Here is a 14156-nt window from a genome sequence, read left to right as displayed (position 1 = left end):
GCCCGCATTTCATTCTAGTCAGTGCCAAGTTTTAACCTACTTATTGTATTGTATAAAAGATAATACATTATCCTTTGGGAGAAATCAGATTTCAATGAAATTTTGAAACAAATTATAAACACGTAAATTATCATAATCCTGTCCGGCTTGAATCTAACGATCCACCACAGAGAATGCAGCCTTCCAATCCTGCAAATAATGTCAAAAGCAATAACATTTATCTGTATAACGAACTCAATAAGAGCGTAAAAGAGATACCAGAATCAAGGTGGTAATGTGTTCCGCACCAACGACAGGAAAATGTGTCTTCAAAGCAAGTTCTTAACGTCGCCCGGCATCGTAATGCTCTATGCCCGCTAGGGCACTGCCCATCTTCCCGCTTTTCGAAAGGGATTGGTTGTTGACAGATGGGACACTCTTCATTGGGTGTCTCGTTGTTTATCATAAATTTCTTTTTTATCTTTGCCCGTAAAGTCTGATCAAATTTCACATCTGATTCTGTGACAGCGGGTGTGCTAACCAAGTGGTACGCAAGGGAAATATTCAAACGTTGGTCGTTGGTTAGCTGTTCATTCGGTCGATTAAGAAGTTCTAAGAACGTCTTCTCGATGTGTCGCAACTGAAGACAAAACTCTACTTTATCGGCTCGCATTTTCTAGGTTAAAAAAAAAATGAAATCATGTAAGATTTAAATAAAAATAATGACAACATGGTTACCAAATCGTCTTGAACTTCCTTATCGAAACGGCGTTCAACGAAACAGGCATTGCATTTATACAATGCAAACCATCTGAGAAGTTGTAGGTAGTAGTTATCTTCGTTACTCATATTTTCCATATCCATTTCCCAAATGTTTTCCCAGTTCGATCCATTAAGTGCCCTATTCAGTTTGAAAAATTCAAAAAAGGTAGGCCGTGATGAATTATTTCAATGAAAGTACGTGACGAACTACTTACTTGTAAGTTTCTAAAGCCATTAATGATTTTTCCATACTCTCTGCATTTTCGAGGACACTTATTACCCTTTCCAAACTTCCCATGACATAGACCGTTAAGCTGCTGGGTTGCCGACATTTAAGGTGATCATAGGCCACTTTGACGCTTTGAATGACAATTGAATAAAATGAATCAAATCGTTAAGTGCATTTGTTTTACCTCTCGAGCATGAAGAGAGTTGAATTATCACCAGACCAACATGTAGCTATCCCACGGCACAACATGATCGGATTGGATGGGATCATCATTTGCCTAATTTTTAAACCACTGAAAACACCTTGGGTATTGATAGTTAGATCAATTTCATTGACGAGATAGTCTTCTGTGACACAAATAATGTTTCCCCCTGCCAATTTCGTCATACCTGAAGAAACCACAATTTAAAATGAATCGATAAGATTGCCCATCAATAATTAAAATTCATTTTACCGGTTAATTGCAGGCCAGGTAATATAGCGAATTGTGTATCGATGCATTGCAATCCATTTCCGTCGCATTTTACTGACACAGCCATAACTGCATTATTCTTCGTTATGCTAATGACGAGAAAATCGCCCGAGCATATTACTTCAATCGCACCCACAGAGATATGGTCTTCGTCGGGAAGGATGGAACCAAGTAGATTACAAGTCGGGGTATTATCTTGGTTCCAGGAAAGTGACCAGCATTTGACTTGGCCACGGTGAGATCCAGCAAATAATAGCAATTGATTTTCTAGATAAATTCAAAATATACGTTCATGAAGAATTTGTTTTGTTATCTAAGGATGGTTACAATTATTATACCATTTGATCCTGGATAAAGTTTAAGTACTGATGGGTCAGCCAATTGCAAATCATGAAACGTAGAAATTGAGGTGCTAGCAGACGGAGCTTCAGCTTTCCAGATGACGATGTGACCACTACGTTGTAACATGATAAGCCAAGCCCAGTTTACAGTGGATGTAGTGTACAATGGGCTCCAGGCTAGAGCCATTGTTCCTAGAAGGTACGATCGATTTTTGTGGAGCGAAAAAATTAGGCTGTGTTCTTGCTCAGTCGAGTCGCTCGGTGTCAACATATTATTATCTTTCATGTGTTGCAACCAACGAGGCGATAGTTGTTCAATTTCCTTCCAAGCCCAACAGCCATTTCGATATAAGGCTACTCTGTGATCAGCTGTCACTGTCGCTAGAATGCATCTTTCAAAAACAAACAATGAAAACAGTTACGAAATTTTGAATTGTGATAGAAATCTTACTTCTTATAGGGAATCAAACCGGAAGGCGACCACGCAACTTGCCGGAATGCGGTGTTAAGGGGTTCGTCAGTATTCCGAGCTGCTGATAATGTCCTATCCAGGAAGATATCATGAATTTCGTGGAAATTTATATCACGATTCAACGCCGATCGATTAGTTCCTATATAAAACGTATTAAAAAATTAGTAACAATTAATTCCAAAACCTTTCCTTTTTTCTACCGTTGTTTTGGAGTTCATTGATGTCTGTTGGTGCTGGAATAATGCGATGGTCGAACGTGAACGCCTCCTTCCTGTTGACGGCAGCAACGACCTCCTAGAAAAAGTGGATGATGATCAAAGAAGGAGTAGACTAATGTAACGATCGGTTTATTTGACAAGAAACGGGCGATACACCGTCACTGATTGAAAATATTTAAAAGACATGCTATGAAAATACAGAAATCGATATCTGATTGGTGAAAAAAAAAATGGGGCAAATACATAATCATCACATAGCGTCAAAATGGAATCGATTAGCAACCGCCATCTGCTCGAGTTTGTCAGCCCGTCTTTCACGCACATGCAAAATAGCGACAACGATAGCCAAAAAGAAGCCGAAACCCCCCAAAGCAGCAGCTGACAAAACGATGGCTCTAGATGGAGTAACAAAGAGCTTATTGAGCCAATGTTTAGAGCTCGCTTCCAATGTTGGGATGATAATCATTTGAGAATTGGGGATGATCTGCGTCCATTCCCGACTGGCTGGATTCGGAACGTAGCTCAAACTAACACGGAGTGTTTCCAGAAAATTCGGAGATCGTGCAAGTCCGAACAATGTGTAAGGAAGCTGAAGAGCACTGTAAGCGCTCTGTGATAATTGAGCACTACATGCCAATTGCAATTCGCCGTTAGGTTGCGTCGTACGATAGCTAATGGACGGACCGGGTAGGTTAGTTCCGTACGGAATTCGGCCATGGGAACAGTTGGCGTAACAGCGTCCAGTTAAGACGACGACTTTGATGAAATTGGCATCGTAGTCTAAGGTGTTTTTGTATGCAGCCATCTGTAGCTGACCATTGGCAGGGCGGTGAACGAGTAGCACGTCTAAAACACCTTTTTCTTGTATGTCGTACATGGTGGCCATGACACTTGTCGTATTCCATTCTGCCAGCAGATCCCATTTAGGAACAAAATGGCGAGTGCCAGTCAACTCATTTCCAGCATTCTCTAAAAGAATTGCCCGTACTTGGTCATAATAGGTCACCGTGACTAACAAGTCAGGATATCCATCTAAATTGAAATCACCACTTCGGGCAGTCAGAGCTTCTTGATAAAACTGAGATGGATCAGGCTGCTGGAACGTCCATACTTTGCCTGAAGGATCTTTCAGATCGCAGGGGATAAGTTGCCATTGATCACCAGAATAAAGATAAAAACTGCTATTTAAGCACTTGGAATCTGAACAGACGGGTACGAGGTGGTCTATCTTCCCATCGAAATTGACATCGACAAAAACAGATTGGCCAACGACAGCTCCTTTGACGGGGAGTTCAATTATTTGTGCCAGTTCCAGTCCATTAGTGCTGTTGAAGCGCCATAGTTCAAAAGAATCTTGGCCTGTCAGGAGAAGATCGGTGGACATGTCACCATCCAAATCGACGAAAGCGTGGGAATGTGGGATGCGTAAAGTGTTGTTGGCTTCCATTTTGACTAGATGATCGATCTGGCGACTTGTATTGAAGATCCAAAATTGGCGAGTTCCGTTAATATCCAGAGCAAATAGATCAGAAATCATATCGCCATTGTAGTCAAGGACGAGAGGGTGGCCCTTTGTTTGCAGAAGTGGCTTGTTTTGAATAGGGCATTCCAGTTTTGTTAGTTCTCCCCATGCAACATAGACATTAAATGTTTCTTTGGCAGACGTAGATGACCAAAAGCTAGGTTTGGGTTGGCTCAATGCTAGGACATCCATTGCACCATCACCATCAAAGTCCCCTGGCACAAGGCCTACAATGATTTCATCCCCAAGATTGCAGTCAAAATGTTCTCTTCGTAAAAAGGGTGGTTCTGTATGTGCCAAGAGTACACCAAAACTGTGTTGATGGTTGTCAATCACAAACACATCAGTAAGTTTGTCAGAATTGAAATCGCCAAAAGCTGCCAACAAACCGGGTGACTTCCCATCAAACACTTGGTCTGTATAGTCGAGACCCACCACTCCCCCCATTATGTAGCAGAAGAATAACGGAATATGACGGTTGACGCTAAACGTACGCAGCATGTTGTATAGATATACGAAAAAACTTACAAACAAATGCACGCCTTGGAGGGTGATTGCTGCAATGACATTACATTCTGAGGTGGAAACAGCAAAAGGTGTTACAGTGACCCTCTGCAGCGGCACCCTTGTACCAACGACGTATTCCATTCATGCGCCCTTCTAAATCGATGCATATAAATTTAATGACGAAGCAATAAAAATTTATTAAGCTAATCTATTACTCAAATTTATTTCACGTGCAGTTTAGGCGCCTTTTGCAAAACTAATACTTTCTGAATGTTCGTTCTGACGTCGTCTGCAACCACAAAAAATGTATGTATAGCTAATACCATCTGGTGACTAAATGCCATGGATGTGTTTAATTTTATTAAAATTAATTAATTAATTTCTTTATTTATTATTACCATCCTATTCTATCAAATGTAGAAAGGAATTTAACCTCAAAACAGGACATGGGACAAGGAATCCTGTGGGATTTCTTGAAGCCAGGTTTCACATACTACCAGACCTGCCGTAATCGCGATTGAAAATTAATCGCGATTGCGATTTCAATTAAAATTTTAATCGGCGATCAAATTATTTTAAAACAATCGCAATTGGCGATTAAAGTGGAAAAAAATTAATTTTTAATCGCGATTATTTTTCGATTATTTAGCGACATCTATGAACGGTAGATGAGACTATATGAAAGTCTACTCATAGCTGTGTCACTTTTTTAGCAGACGCTTTTTTGAAATGTTTACTTGTTTCAATTTTTTCAATTTAAACAATGGCAAGTTATTTTCTTACTGCTAGATGGCGATCAAAAATAATCGGAAAAACAATCTAAGAAATTTAATCGCCGATCAAATTTTTTCAACAGACAAATGATCGCCGATCATTTTTTTTGTGATTATCGACGGCTACCTATAATCGCTCAAGAAATAATCGGACGGCAAGTCTGCATACTACAATGCGGTGATAATCATAATTTAACCCTATCACTTTCATTGTTTCTTTAACTAATATTACCTATTTTCGTAGAGATGAAAAAAATGCAGGGAATTTGTAGTAACAATACAGTATTCTCTTTTAAAGGGTTGTTTGTTATTGGCGTTATAAAATGTTGGTGTTGCATTTGGCTTCCCTGAAGCAGCTGAAATCAGCAAATATTTTGTTTTGCCATGCGGTTCATTTATGGACGAAAGCATTAAAAGAATTGAAACAAAAATATCGACCGATACAACCGCATTTCAAAAGATTTAAGTGCGTATAGCGAACAGTACTGCGCGTAAAGGTTCTACGCAAAATTTATGAAAACCCATAACTGCAGCTGGTGGATCGTGTAACCCTTCGAGTTTCAAAATGGGAAACGCAAATCTCATCCTTTTTCCCTCTCCTCTTTCCCAAGCTTCTCGTTCTTTATAGGCTCCTTTCCCGAGAAGCGGCCGATCGTATTCACGGCAGAGTCACGGTTCTGCAGCGACTCATAAACCACAATCTTATTTTACCAAGAGCCTTCTCGGCGCCGGATATCAGTGTGTCAAACGCTACCCGAGTGTGAACATGGATACATGGGAAGATGCATCACTGCCTCTCAGATTGTAGTAAACTCAAAACGAAAATGACGATCAAATTCTGTTTGTTCGATTTTCTTCTTTTGTTATTTATCAGTAAGTGTGAGAACATTTTTTTAAGTTGGCTCTAATACCTAAGCTTTTTCGTACTATCCGGCTACAATTGCGTTATCGTTAGATCACGGGAATACTCAAGGAAATATCAGCTTGTCTCCTGCGAATCCATTGTACTGGTTAGACAGTTACATCAAAATCACCTGCAGAACTTACTTGCCCAACATCAAAGTGAAGGAATGCAGCTGGTTTATAAACGACGGCAAAGTTTCAAATGGAGAAATCTATCAGTTTTCTGTGGACGAGAAGCAAAGACAATGTGTTATTACTGTTGTAAGTGAATTGTAACACAAACTAAAGAAGAAAACGTTCATTTTAGTCAGCTAACAGATCACCTATTGTCTGTAGAAATTGGCGGCAACTGCCAAAAATGGCAAATGGAGATGTCTGCTTCACCTGTCGGCTTCTAGTAGCATTTCAGAAATAAGTGCTTCCACCAATGTGGCCATTTTCGGTTTTTCATTTTAAATTTTTGGCAAACATCGAAATTCAAACATCAACATTTTTTTTTTCATTTAGAGTTAACTCTGAGAGAATTCGTTATAACCATTTGCGGTATACCCATTTTTTTGGCAATGTCGCTCATTATTGCAGGGCTAATAATGAAAAATCGGCGCCAAATAAGTCCTGTGGAACCGCGAAATTGTTTCGTTGCTTCAGCACCAGGGATTTTGGAAGGAGGTTTAAATGGCGAAATGCCACCCCCGCCTTCGTATGACACAGTTTTTGGCGACAGGTAAATCTATTCATCGGGCTGCAGCTTAGTTTGACTTGCTTGTTTTGTTTTTAGCTTTTCTGGGTCGGTGCTGATTTTTAAATTATATGTTATGCAGAATGCTTACCGATCAGCTCGCCCGACTAGAGTTTTCCGGGTTTCAGACTTGCACAGAAGGTCGTTCATCTCTTCAAAATAACGACGAACCAGGAAACTTTGAGCCAGCGTTCAAAAGTACCCGTGCGAAAAAGGTTACATTAAACTAGCTAGTAACTAGTTCGCCAAAATGCCTGGTTTTTAGTTGTTCCCAACATGTTTTTAGCGAGCTAGCTTTGCACCCCCACAAGCAAGCGTTTTACTCGTTTGTGTTTTACATTTTTTTACTTAGCTAGTTCCATGGATTTTTTTCGAATGCTAACTTTACGTTGGGTATGATATAGTATTATCTAGTTGGTATTCCTCTCTAATCGAGCAAGCTAGTTTAAAGTTTAGATTTTTTGTCTTTTAGAATTTGTACATTAATTACATTATTAATCATACAACGAAAAACATTCATAATTATTGCCGTGTTTATTGCAACACATTGCACGTACAATCCTTATTTCACCAAAACAATCATAAGATGTTTCTGAATAATTTATGGCAGTGTTATATACGCAAAAGCCCAGTTTCATTCATACTTACCCTGTTTTAAAGGACAACAAAACACACACAACGTACAATACTCTTAAACAAATGTGGAAAGTTATTAAATTTCGTTTTCGTTTTCATCAGCCGATGACGAGTCATCACTTTGTTTTCCAATTTCCTCGAAGCTTGACGAAACTTCAATATCTTCTAGGTCATCTCCAGGATTGTCGTCTAATAAGGTATTACTATTCAAGTTGTTGGAATCATTGCCGATGTCGTCTTCGTTAATTATTGGAGAAATTTTCGCATTTGTAGACTTTTTTTGTTGTTTTTTAGCGGCTGTATGGCAGGAGCGTAGTTTTGCCCCAACTCCACTGTTGATGGCTTTATCGGTTGGAACAACCTGGTACCATTGTTTCCAATGCCTTCGTATGAAATCTAAAAAAATAATAATTCATAATTATGCAGTAAAGAGCCTTTCAAATAAAAAAATTACTTACTTTTAAGGGCTTGCATGATTTGTGCTGGAATTTTAGGCTTTGCCTTACTCCCCTTCATATTAGGACATGGCTTTCCAGATAAACTAAAGGCTGCCAATTCGCTCTGCTTGTAAAATGCGTCAAGGATCGTGTTGATCATTAGGTTTAAATTATGATCGGTGTTGGCAGTAGATCCATAGGCAATGGCGTTCTTTAGCGCATCTGGATCAATCAGTATATCTCCATCAAACTTGACCTGCCCAATCAAAAAAAGGTATAGCAAGTATTAGTAAATTTTCATTAATGATTCGAAGACTAAAAAATGTGAAATTACTAATCGCTTTGTCGGAGTAGCCAGTTGGGACGAACAAGGCGTGGAAACAGAAGACGAAGGGAAGCTGGCAAATTGATTTGATAAGCGTAGAAACTCACCCTGTCTTTTTTCCGAATCAGTTTTGATGACACTAATCAGGTCGGTCATATCTAAAGGGTAAAAGAACGATATTAGCCAATTACTTTGAGCATTAATTGTACAAAACTCACGTTGGATAAGAACACCTGGAGCAAGTTGATCGGCATGCAATTTTTCAAGTGTTTCAGTTAAGTTCGATACCTCCGTAGCTTTGTCTTTGCAAAGTTTTTCGAGTGTGCCCAATTGCTCTTCGAGTTCCATTATCTGTCCACTGAGAATTTTTCGTTCTTCTTCCTTCTCATTTTCAAGTCGAGCCACTTTCTTCTTTAAATCTTGGTTTTCCTGTAAGAGTCAAACAAATAATTATTTCAATATATATATTATTTGACATACATTATTGTTGAATAGTTACCTGCACTAATCGACGTTTAAGGCTTATTGCATCGTCCGTTTTTGGTGATAAGCCGGTATGTTGATCGCCATCACAATTTTCAGTTAGAGCTCCTGTATTAGACATTTTTTCGATTAATTAAAATTTAGTTGGCGACGAATTTTACTAGTTTTATTACTAGGATCATCCTTCCGAGCAGTTGGGCTGGCAGATAAGGGCTTCGATTTAGTAGCAATACTAACAGGAATATTGTTGCTATTTGTAGATATCGTAACATTGCCTTTGTTACGTCTAACTTTGTTTGCCTTAAGTTGATGGGCCTCTTTCGCCAGGGCAGATTTCTTATTTAACATTTGCAGATGTTTTTTAAGGAAATCTTTATCTTCTGTATAGATATTAAACACAATGATGATTCAATTACATAATGATGAAACGATAACTTTTAATATACCTGATAACATGACTGCACGACAAAGTCTAAATTCATCCTCAGGATCTTCAGTTGAACAGTTTCCATAAATTTTATCATTCCAATTGTTTTTACATTTCTTTTGCCATCTGCAAAGAGAAAAGAAAATATTGTGAAAGACGCTTGAACTTATTAATGACTTAATAGATAAAATGCTGAATACTTACTGGATGGTGAAATGTTGACTTGATGTGATCCAAGAATGCACCATAAGAACACTTTCACTTAAGCTCTCTGGAAGAGGAGGCTTATAAATAGATCCAAGTGTTCCAACACCAGCAACACAATCACTTTCAATGAACTCGAACAAGACCAAAGGAAGTGAAACATTCTTCGAAGACTTTTCCATTTCTGAAAATAACACAAAGTATTGCAAAATTTTTCTTGAATACAATGAAATTGACAAGTGGAAATACCTTTGTGAATCAAACGACACTATCTTCGTCAAATAAAGATAAAAATACTGAAAGCCAAGTGAATGGTGTCTGAAACCCACTATACTCTAAGTAAACAGTGCAGTACAAATACAGCATGAGGCGAATTGAAAATGTTTTGGCGCCAAATACCGCTGTTGCAAGATTGCATTTTCATCTGAAAAGTATGATATGCTTTCAAATACATAATCATTGTATAAATTTAATATAGGAAATTTTTTCTTTCAATTATCTACTAAAACTAATATTAACTTTGCAATAAAAATTTCGATGTTTAAATATTGATCTATAAGCTTCTGTCAAAAAGCTTGTAGCAGACTACATTCGAATGTAAACAGTGAAGAAAACATTGAATTTCATTCTTGCGTTCTTGTACTTAAGTTAAGTTCAACACGTTGAATTATATTTCATATTACATACTTTATTTCCGGAACATGAGTCTTCGTAAGAACGAGAAAAAAGCTGGATATTCTAGATGGACTCTCAACAGAATGGGAAAAAGGAAAGCTTCTGAAATTGTCGATAGAATGTTGAATCCTCCTTGCAAGACAGCTAAAAATGAGGTGCGAAAACTTTGTCAATCATAATTTTCCTAAATTACTTTATATTTCGTTTCATAGACCTCTAACCATCCTCTAACCAGTAGTCCAGGTACAGATATTGCAGTTGAATGTGAAATACCTAATGACACTCTGACAATATTGGCTGCGGAAGATATAAATTCTCATCGACAAAGTATAATTCAAGAAGATTTCTGTAGTTTTCCTGTAGTACAAGAAAATATACATCAAGCTTCTGATACAAAAGTTGTTTCTAGTATCTTACAACGTGAAATGTCAAATGACTCTGTAGCCGATGGAAGTTCTGTAGAAGTAGATAGCATAACAGAAGAAACCAGCAGTGACATGCATCTGTATTCAGGAACGGAAGTATAATCATAAACTTGGTTTTATTAGTGAATTGTAATGGTAATTTAAACATCCATTTTAGGAAAAAACTGAAACTGATTCATCGGTGTATCTGCCACTGTTATGTCTACTCTTCTACCTAAGACACCGTTTGTCTAAAGTTGCCTTACAGCATCATCTCCAAATCTTGATGGTGGCTACAAAGACTAGCATAAAAAATTTAACGAGCCCACATAACCTGCTATCAAAATACAGCCATTTGAAGACAACAATTCAAAAAACATACGTCTGTAGGCAGAAAAAATGTAATGCGGAACTTGTGGTAGACGAGAATAAAGTCCCGATTGAAAAACAACAATGTGGACACAAGCATACAAAAAATCGCTCAAGTGACTGCTATATACTTCAACTTCCGATTGCCGAACAGATTATTAATTACATTAAAACTCATCATTATAAACTACAAGAGTCAGCACATCTTTCAGATGACCCTAACATTCGCAGCGATGTGAACTCAGGCGGAAATTACAGAAAACTACGAGAAGCCGGTATTATCGATGAAAAAACCATTACTTTGCAGATAAATACTGATGGAGCTCAGACGTTCAAATCTAGCAAGTTCGGAATTTGGCCATTGATGGGGATCATTAACGAAGCCAATTACAAGATACGTAGATCTTGTATTGTTTTACTAGCCCTTTGGTACGGAAATAAGAAGCCACCAAGAGAAACCCTCCTCAAACAACCTATTGAAGAACTGAATAAGCTTCAGACACACGGTGTAGATGTGAACGGAATAGTCTACAAAGTGCGTGTTTTAATTATTTCGACTGACACTGTCGCTCGTCCACTCGTTCGCAATTCAACTCAATTTAATGGTGAGTTTGGATGCGACTTTTGCCTTCATCCTGGCGAACGAGTGCGAAAAGGAAAGGGTAATGTCCGGGTGTATCCGCAGCCTAATTCATACCCCACCTTTAAACCGAGGTCCATGGAACAACATAAAAAGGATCTACAACTGGTTGGCATGTTGAGGAATAAGCCAATCCATGGAATTGTTGGCCCTAATCCATTCGAAAAATTGAATTTTTTCGACCACGTAGAGGCATATATTCCGGAGTATATGCATTCTTGTTGCCTAGGTGTTTTCAAGACTTTCATTATGCTTTGGACTGACAAGAAACATAAGGTGAAAAAATGGTATATAGGTCACTACCTCGCCGTTATTAATGCCCGCCTGTCTCAAGCCAAACCCCCCTACGATATTTCCTGCACTATTGATTCTCTTAGTGATTTAACCAATTGGAAAGCGTCTATGTATCGGACATTTGTCCTATACTATTTTCATCTCTTAGAAGGCCTCTTGCCAGCACCTTTTTTTGAACATTTCTCTAGTCTTGTGTACGGCATGTCCATGTTGTTACAAGAATGTGTCAATGTGGCCGACGTTTCCAACGTAGAAGCTGTGTTCCACAAATTTGTTATTGACACAGAAACCCTTTATGGGATCGAACACATTGGGATCAATTTGCATTTTTTGACCCATTTACCAGATAGTGTAAGGAAATGGGGTTGCTTGTGGGCAACTTCGGCCTATATTCCTGAATGGTTTAATGGGGTGTTGGTTTCAATGTGTAAAGGGACACAGGCAATTACCGAACAAATGAGCACAACATATTTGATAAATTTGGCAGTCAGAGAGGAAACAATACGGCTGTTGAAAACCGAAAATGTACCATTGCCTGTCGAAAACCTTTTTAGAGATTTGCTTAATTTATCCCACGATGATTCTGTTGGCCAACTTGGCAAAGGCAAAATAACTAATTCTGGATCTGTCAAATTAATTGGTGGATCATTTAGTCGGCAATTGACAGTGAGCGAGGAAGTAGCAATAAGAAATAAGTTGCGATACCATCCGGAGTTAAATCATTTTCGAGACGTAATAGATTTTCAAGGAATTTTCGATTTTTTCCCTCGGGCTCAACTTAATTCAATTGGCTCCATTTTTACTACCACCGAGTATGGAAAATCCCCTAAAAGAATCAATTACTGCGCATTGCTTGAAAACGGAGACTTTATTGCTATTGACAGCATAGTTTATCTTGAATCATTATCTGTGACATTCATCATTGCGAAAAAATATGGTTCAGAATCGAAGCATATATTTTTGCCTTCCCCTTTCAATGATCTTCATTTCAATCCTATTTGTGGACAAACAACACGTCTTGTGGGGATATCAAAACATCAGTACGCTTTTGATCCTTCAGAAATTAAAAAAAAGTGTGTTTTGGTGATGAATAATGATTTAACAAACACATATCTAGCTACTGCGATGGTAAATCATTTAGAGAGTGATTAATTCCAATCTTAAACTAAATTTTTTCATTTTCACGTTTCGTTTTCTTCCATGTTTCACCTGCCGGGCTGAAAATATACAATTAAAAAATCGATGTACAGATTAGAGTACCTTTTATGTATTTTTTATTATTTACCTCTGTCAAACCTATTCTATCAATTCGACAGATTGATTGGAATTTGGGGAAAAAACTATCAACAGGTTATCCTTTTATGAGGCTATTATAAGAGAAACATGAAATCCTAAAAACTTTACTGCTTTTATGTTTAAAATTAAGTGCTTTATGCTAATAATACTTCTCTTTTCTCGAACATTATAAATCTACCTTTGCTTGAAATATGACCTAATGATGAAGTTATAAAATATTGTTTTACCGCGATTTATGTGGTTTACTCGTAGGTTCGTTATTATGTTTGATGAAGAAAGGTTAATATAATGTAAAAGTATTTCATGAAAACGAAAAATTCAAATAGGGAAATAGCATGCGTATAAAATGATGGTAATATTACATGTTGTCTCCATACGTTCCAAGAAAAACTATTTGATTAGCTATGAAAAAATGACTAACAAGTAATATAATTTCATGCGTAAACGATGGTGATCATTTCTATGTTGTTAACATACATGCTACGAAGAACCATTTCATTAGCTAAACTTTAAAAGCTAATAAATTTCATGCGCACCAATTTAGGATATTTTGCATGCTAGAATATAGGTAGCTAGGAACAACCATTCGTCGCGTTAAAATATTTGCAGATTTTTTTAACAAGCTACACGCCACCTAATTTCCACCATGTTAATTTATGAGTTAGAACTCAAATTGTTAAGTTACGCTTTTGACTAGCTGGATTCCACTATGCATATTCTGGTTACGCTTGTCACTAGTAAGCGGAAGGTACTGACATGCTATATTTTTCGCACGGGTAGATCAGCCCCTACTTTGGTTGTCGCATAGAACAGTGTTTCGAAGAATACAAGATAACGCTGCCTATGAATTAATGAAACTTAAATATTTACATATAAACGAGATCTAGGTAAACTTGTATTATCCTTGGTTTGCCACGGATGGTTTCAACTGAACATGTACATATGGAAGTCGGGTTCGTCGGGATTAACCTTCTTCTAATATTGACGTCCTTGTAAGATGCAACAAAATAAATTTAAATTAACTCTTAATAACCTTTTTGGTGTACCTT

The 14156-nt window shown here is 37.8% G+C and overlaps 2 protein-coding genes across 2 annotated transcripts; one reads left to right on the top strand and one right to left on the bottom strand.

Annotated features, from left to right (window-relative positions):
• Positions 1–84: 84 nt before the first annotated feature.
• On the bottom strand, positions 85–4792 carry LOC130695422 (uncharacterized). Its single transcript, XM_057518562.1, has 11 exons — positions 4718–4792; positions 4524–4655; positions 2456–2549; positions 2235–2394; positions 1781–2175; positions 1425–1709; positions 1155–1359; positions 957–1100; positions 718–880; positions 259–655; positions 85–189 (listed from the first exon to the last, which is right to left on the bottom strand). Exons 2-11 carry the CDS (start codon positions 4641–4643, stop codon positions 131–133), a joined length of 2022 nt encoding a protein of 673 aa, XP_057374545.1. The 5' UTR covers positions 4644–4655; positions 4718–4792; the 3' UTR covers positions 85–130.
• Positions 4793–5857: 1065 nt separating this feature from the next.
• Positions 5858–14090, top strand: LOC130695479 (uncharacterized). Its single transcript, XM_057518616.2, has 6 exons — positions 5858–6148; positions 6231–6439; positions 6515–6620; positions 6686–6902; positions 7000–7118; positions 13887–14090. The coding sequence occupies exons 1-6, from the start codon at positions 6058–6060 to the stop codon at positions 13913–13915; spliced, it is 771 nt and encodes a 256-aa protein (XP_057374599.1). The 5' UTR covers positions 5858–6057; the 3' UTR covers positions 13916–14090.
• The last annotated feature ends 66 nt before the right edge of the window (positions 14091–14156 follow it).

The sequence above is a fragment of the Daphnia carinata genome, chromosome 7 (genome assembly GCF_022539665.2).
Source record: "Daphnia carinata strain CSIRO-1 chromosome 7, CSIRO_AGI_Dcar_HiC_V3, whole genome shotgun sequence".
Taxonomy (NCBI): domain Eukaryota; kingdom Metazoa; phylum Arthropoda; class Branchiopoda; order Diplostraca; family Daphniidae; genus Daphnia; species Daphnia carinata.
Note: the sequence above shows the minus strand (reverse complement) of the source record. Positions and strands in the feature narration are given on the sequence as shown.

What these genes read in the sequence shown, in the direction of transcription:
- LOC130695422 (XM_057518562.1), bottom strand. Translation starts at nt 4,643, where the DNA reads ATGGAATACGTCGTTGGTACAAGGGTGCCGCTGCAGAGGGTCACTGTA. An exon ending in TCCAAGGCGTGCATTTGTTT is followed by an intron (nt 2,550 to 4,523) that starts GTAAGTTTTTTC and finishes CACTTTTTCTAG; the next exon opens with GAGGTCGTTGCTGCCGTCAA. An exon ending in ATGGCTTTAGAAACTTACAA is followed by an intron (nt 881 to 956) that starts GTAAGTAGTTCG and finishes CAAACTGAATAG; the next exon opens with GGCACTTAATGGATCGAACT.
- LOC130695479 (XM_057518616.2), top strand. Translation starts at nt 6,058, where the DNA reads ATGCATCACTGCCTCTCAGATTGTAGTAAACTCAAAACGAAAATGACG. An exon ending in GACAATGTGTTATTACTGTT is followed by an intron (nt 6,440 to 6,514) that starts GTAAGTGAATTG and finishes TATTGTCTGTAG; the next exon opens with AAATTGGCGGCAACTGCCAA. An exon ending in GACACAGTTTTTGGCGACAG is followed by an intron (nt 6,903 to 6,999) that starts GTAAATCTATTC and finishes TATGTTATGCAG; the next exon opens with AATGCTTACCGATCAGCTCG.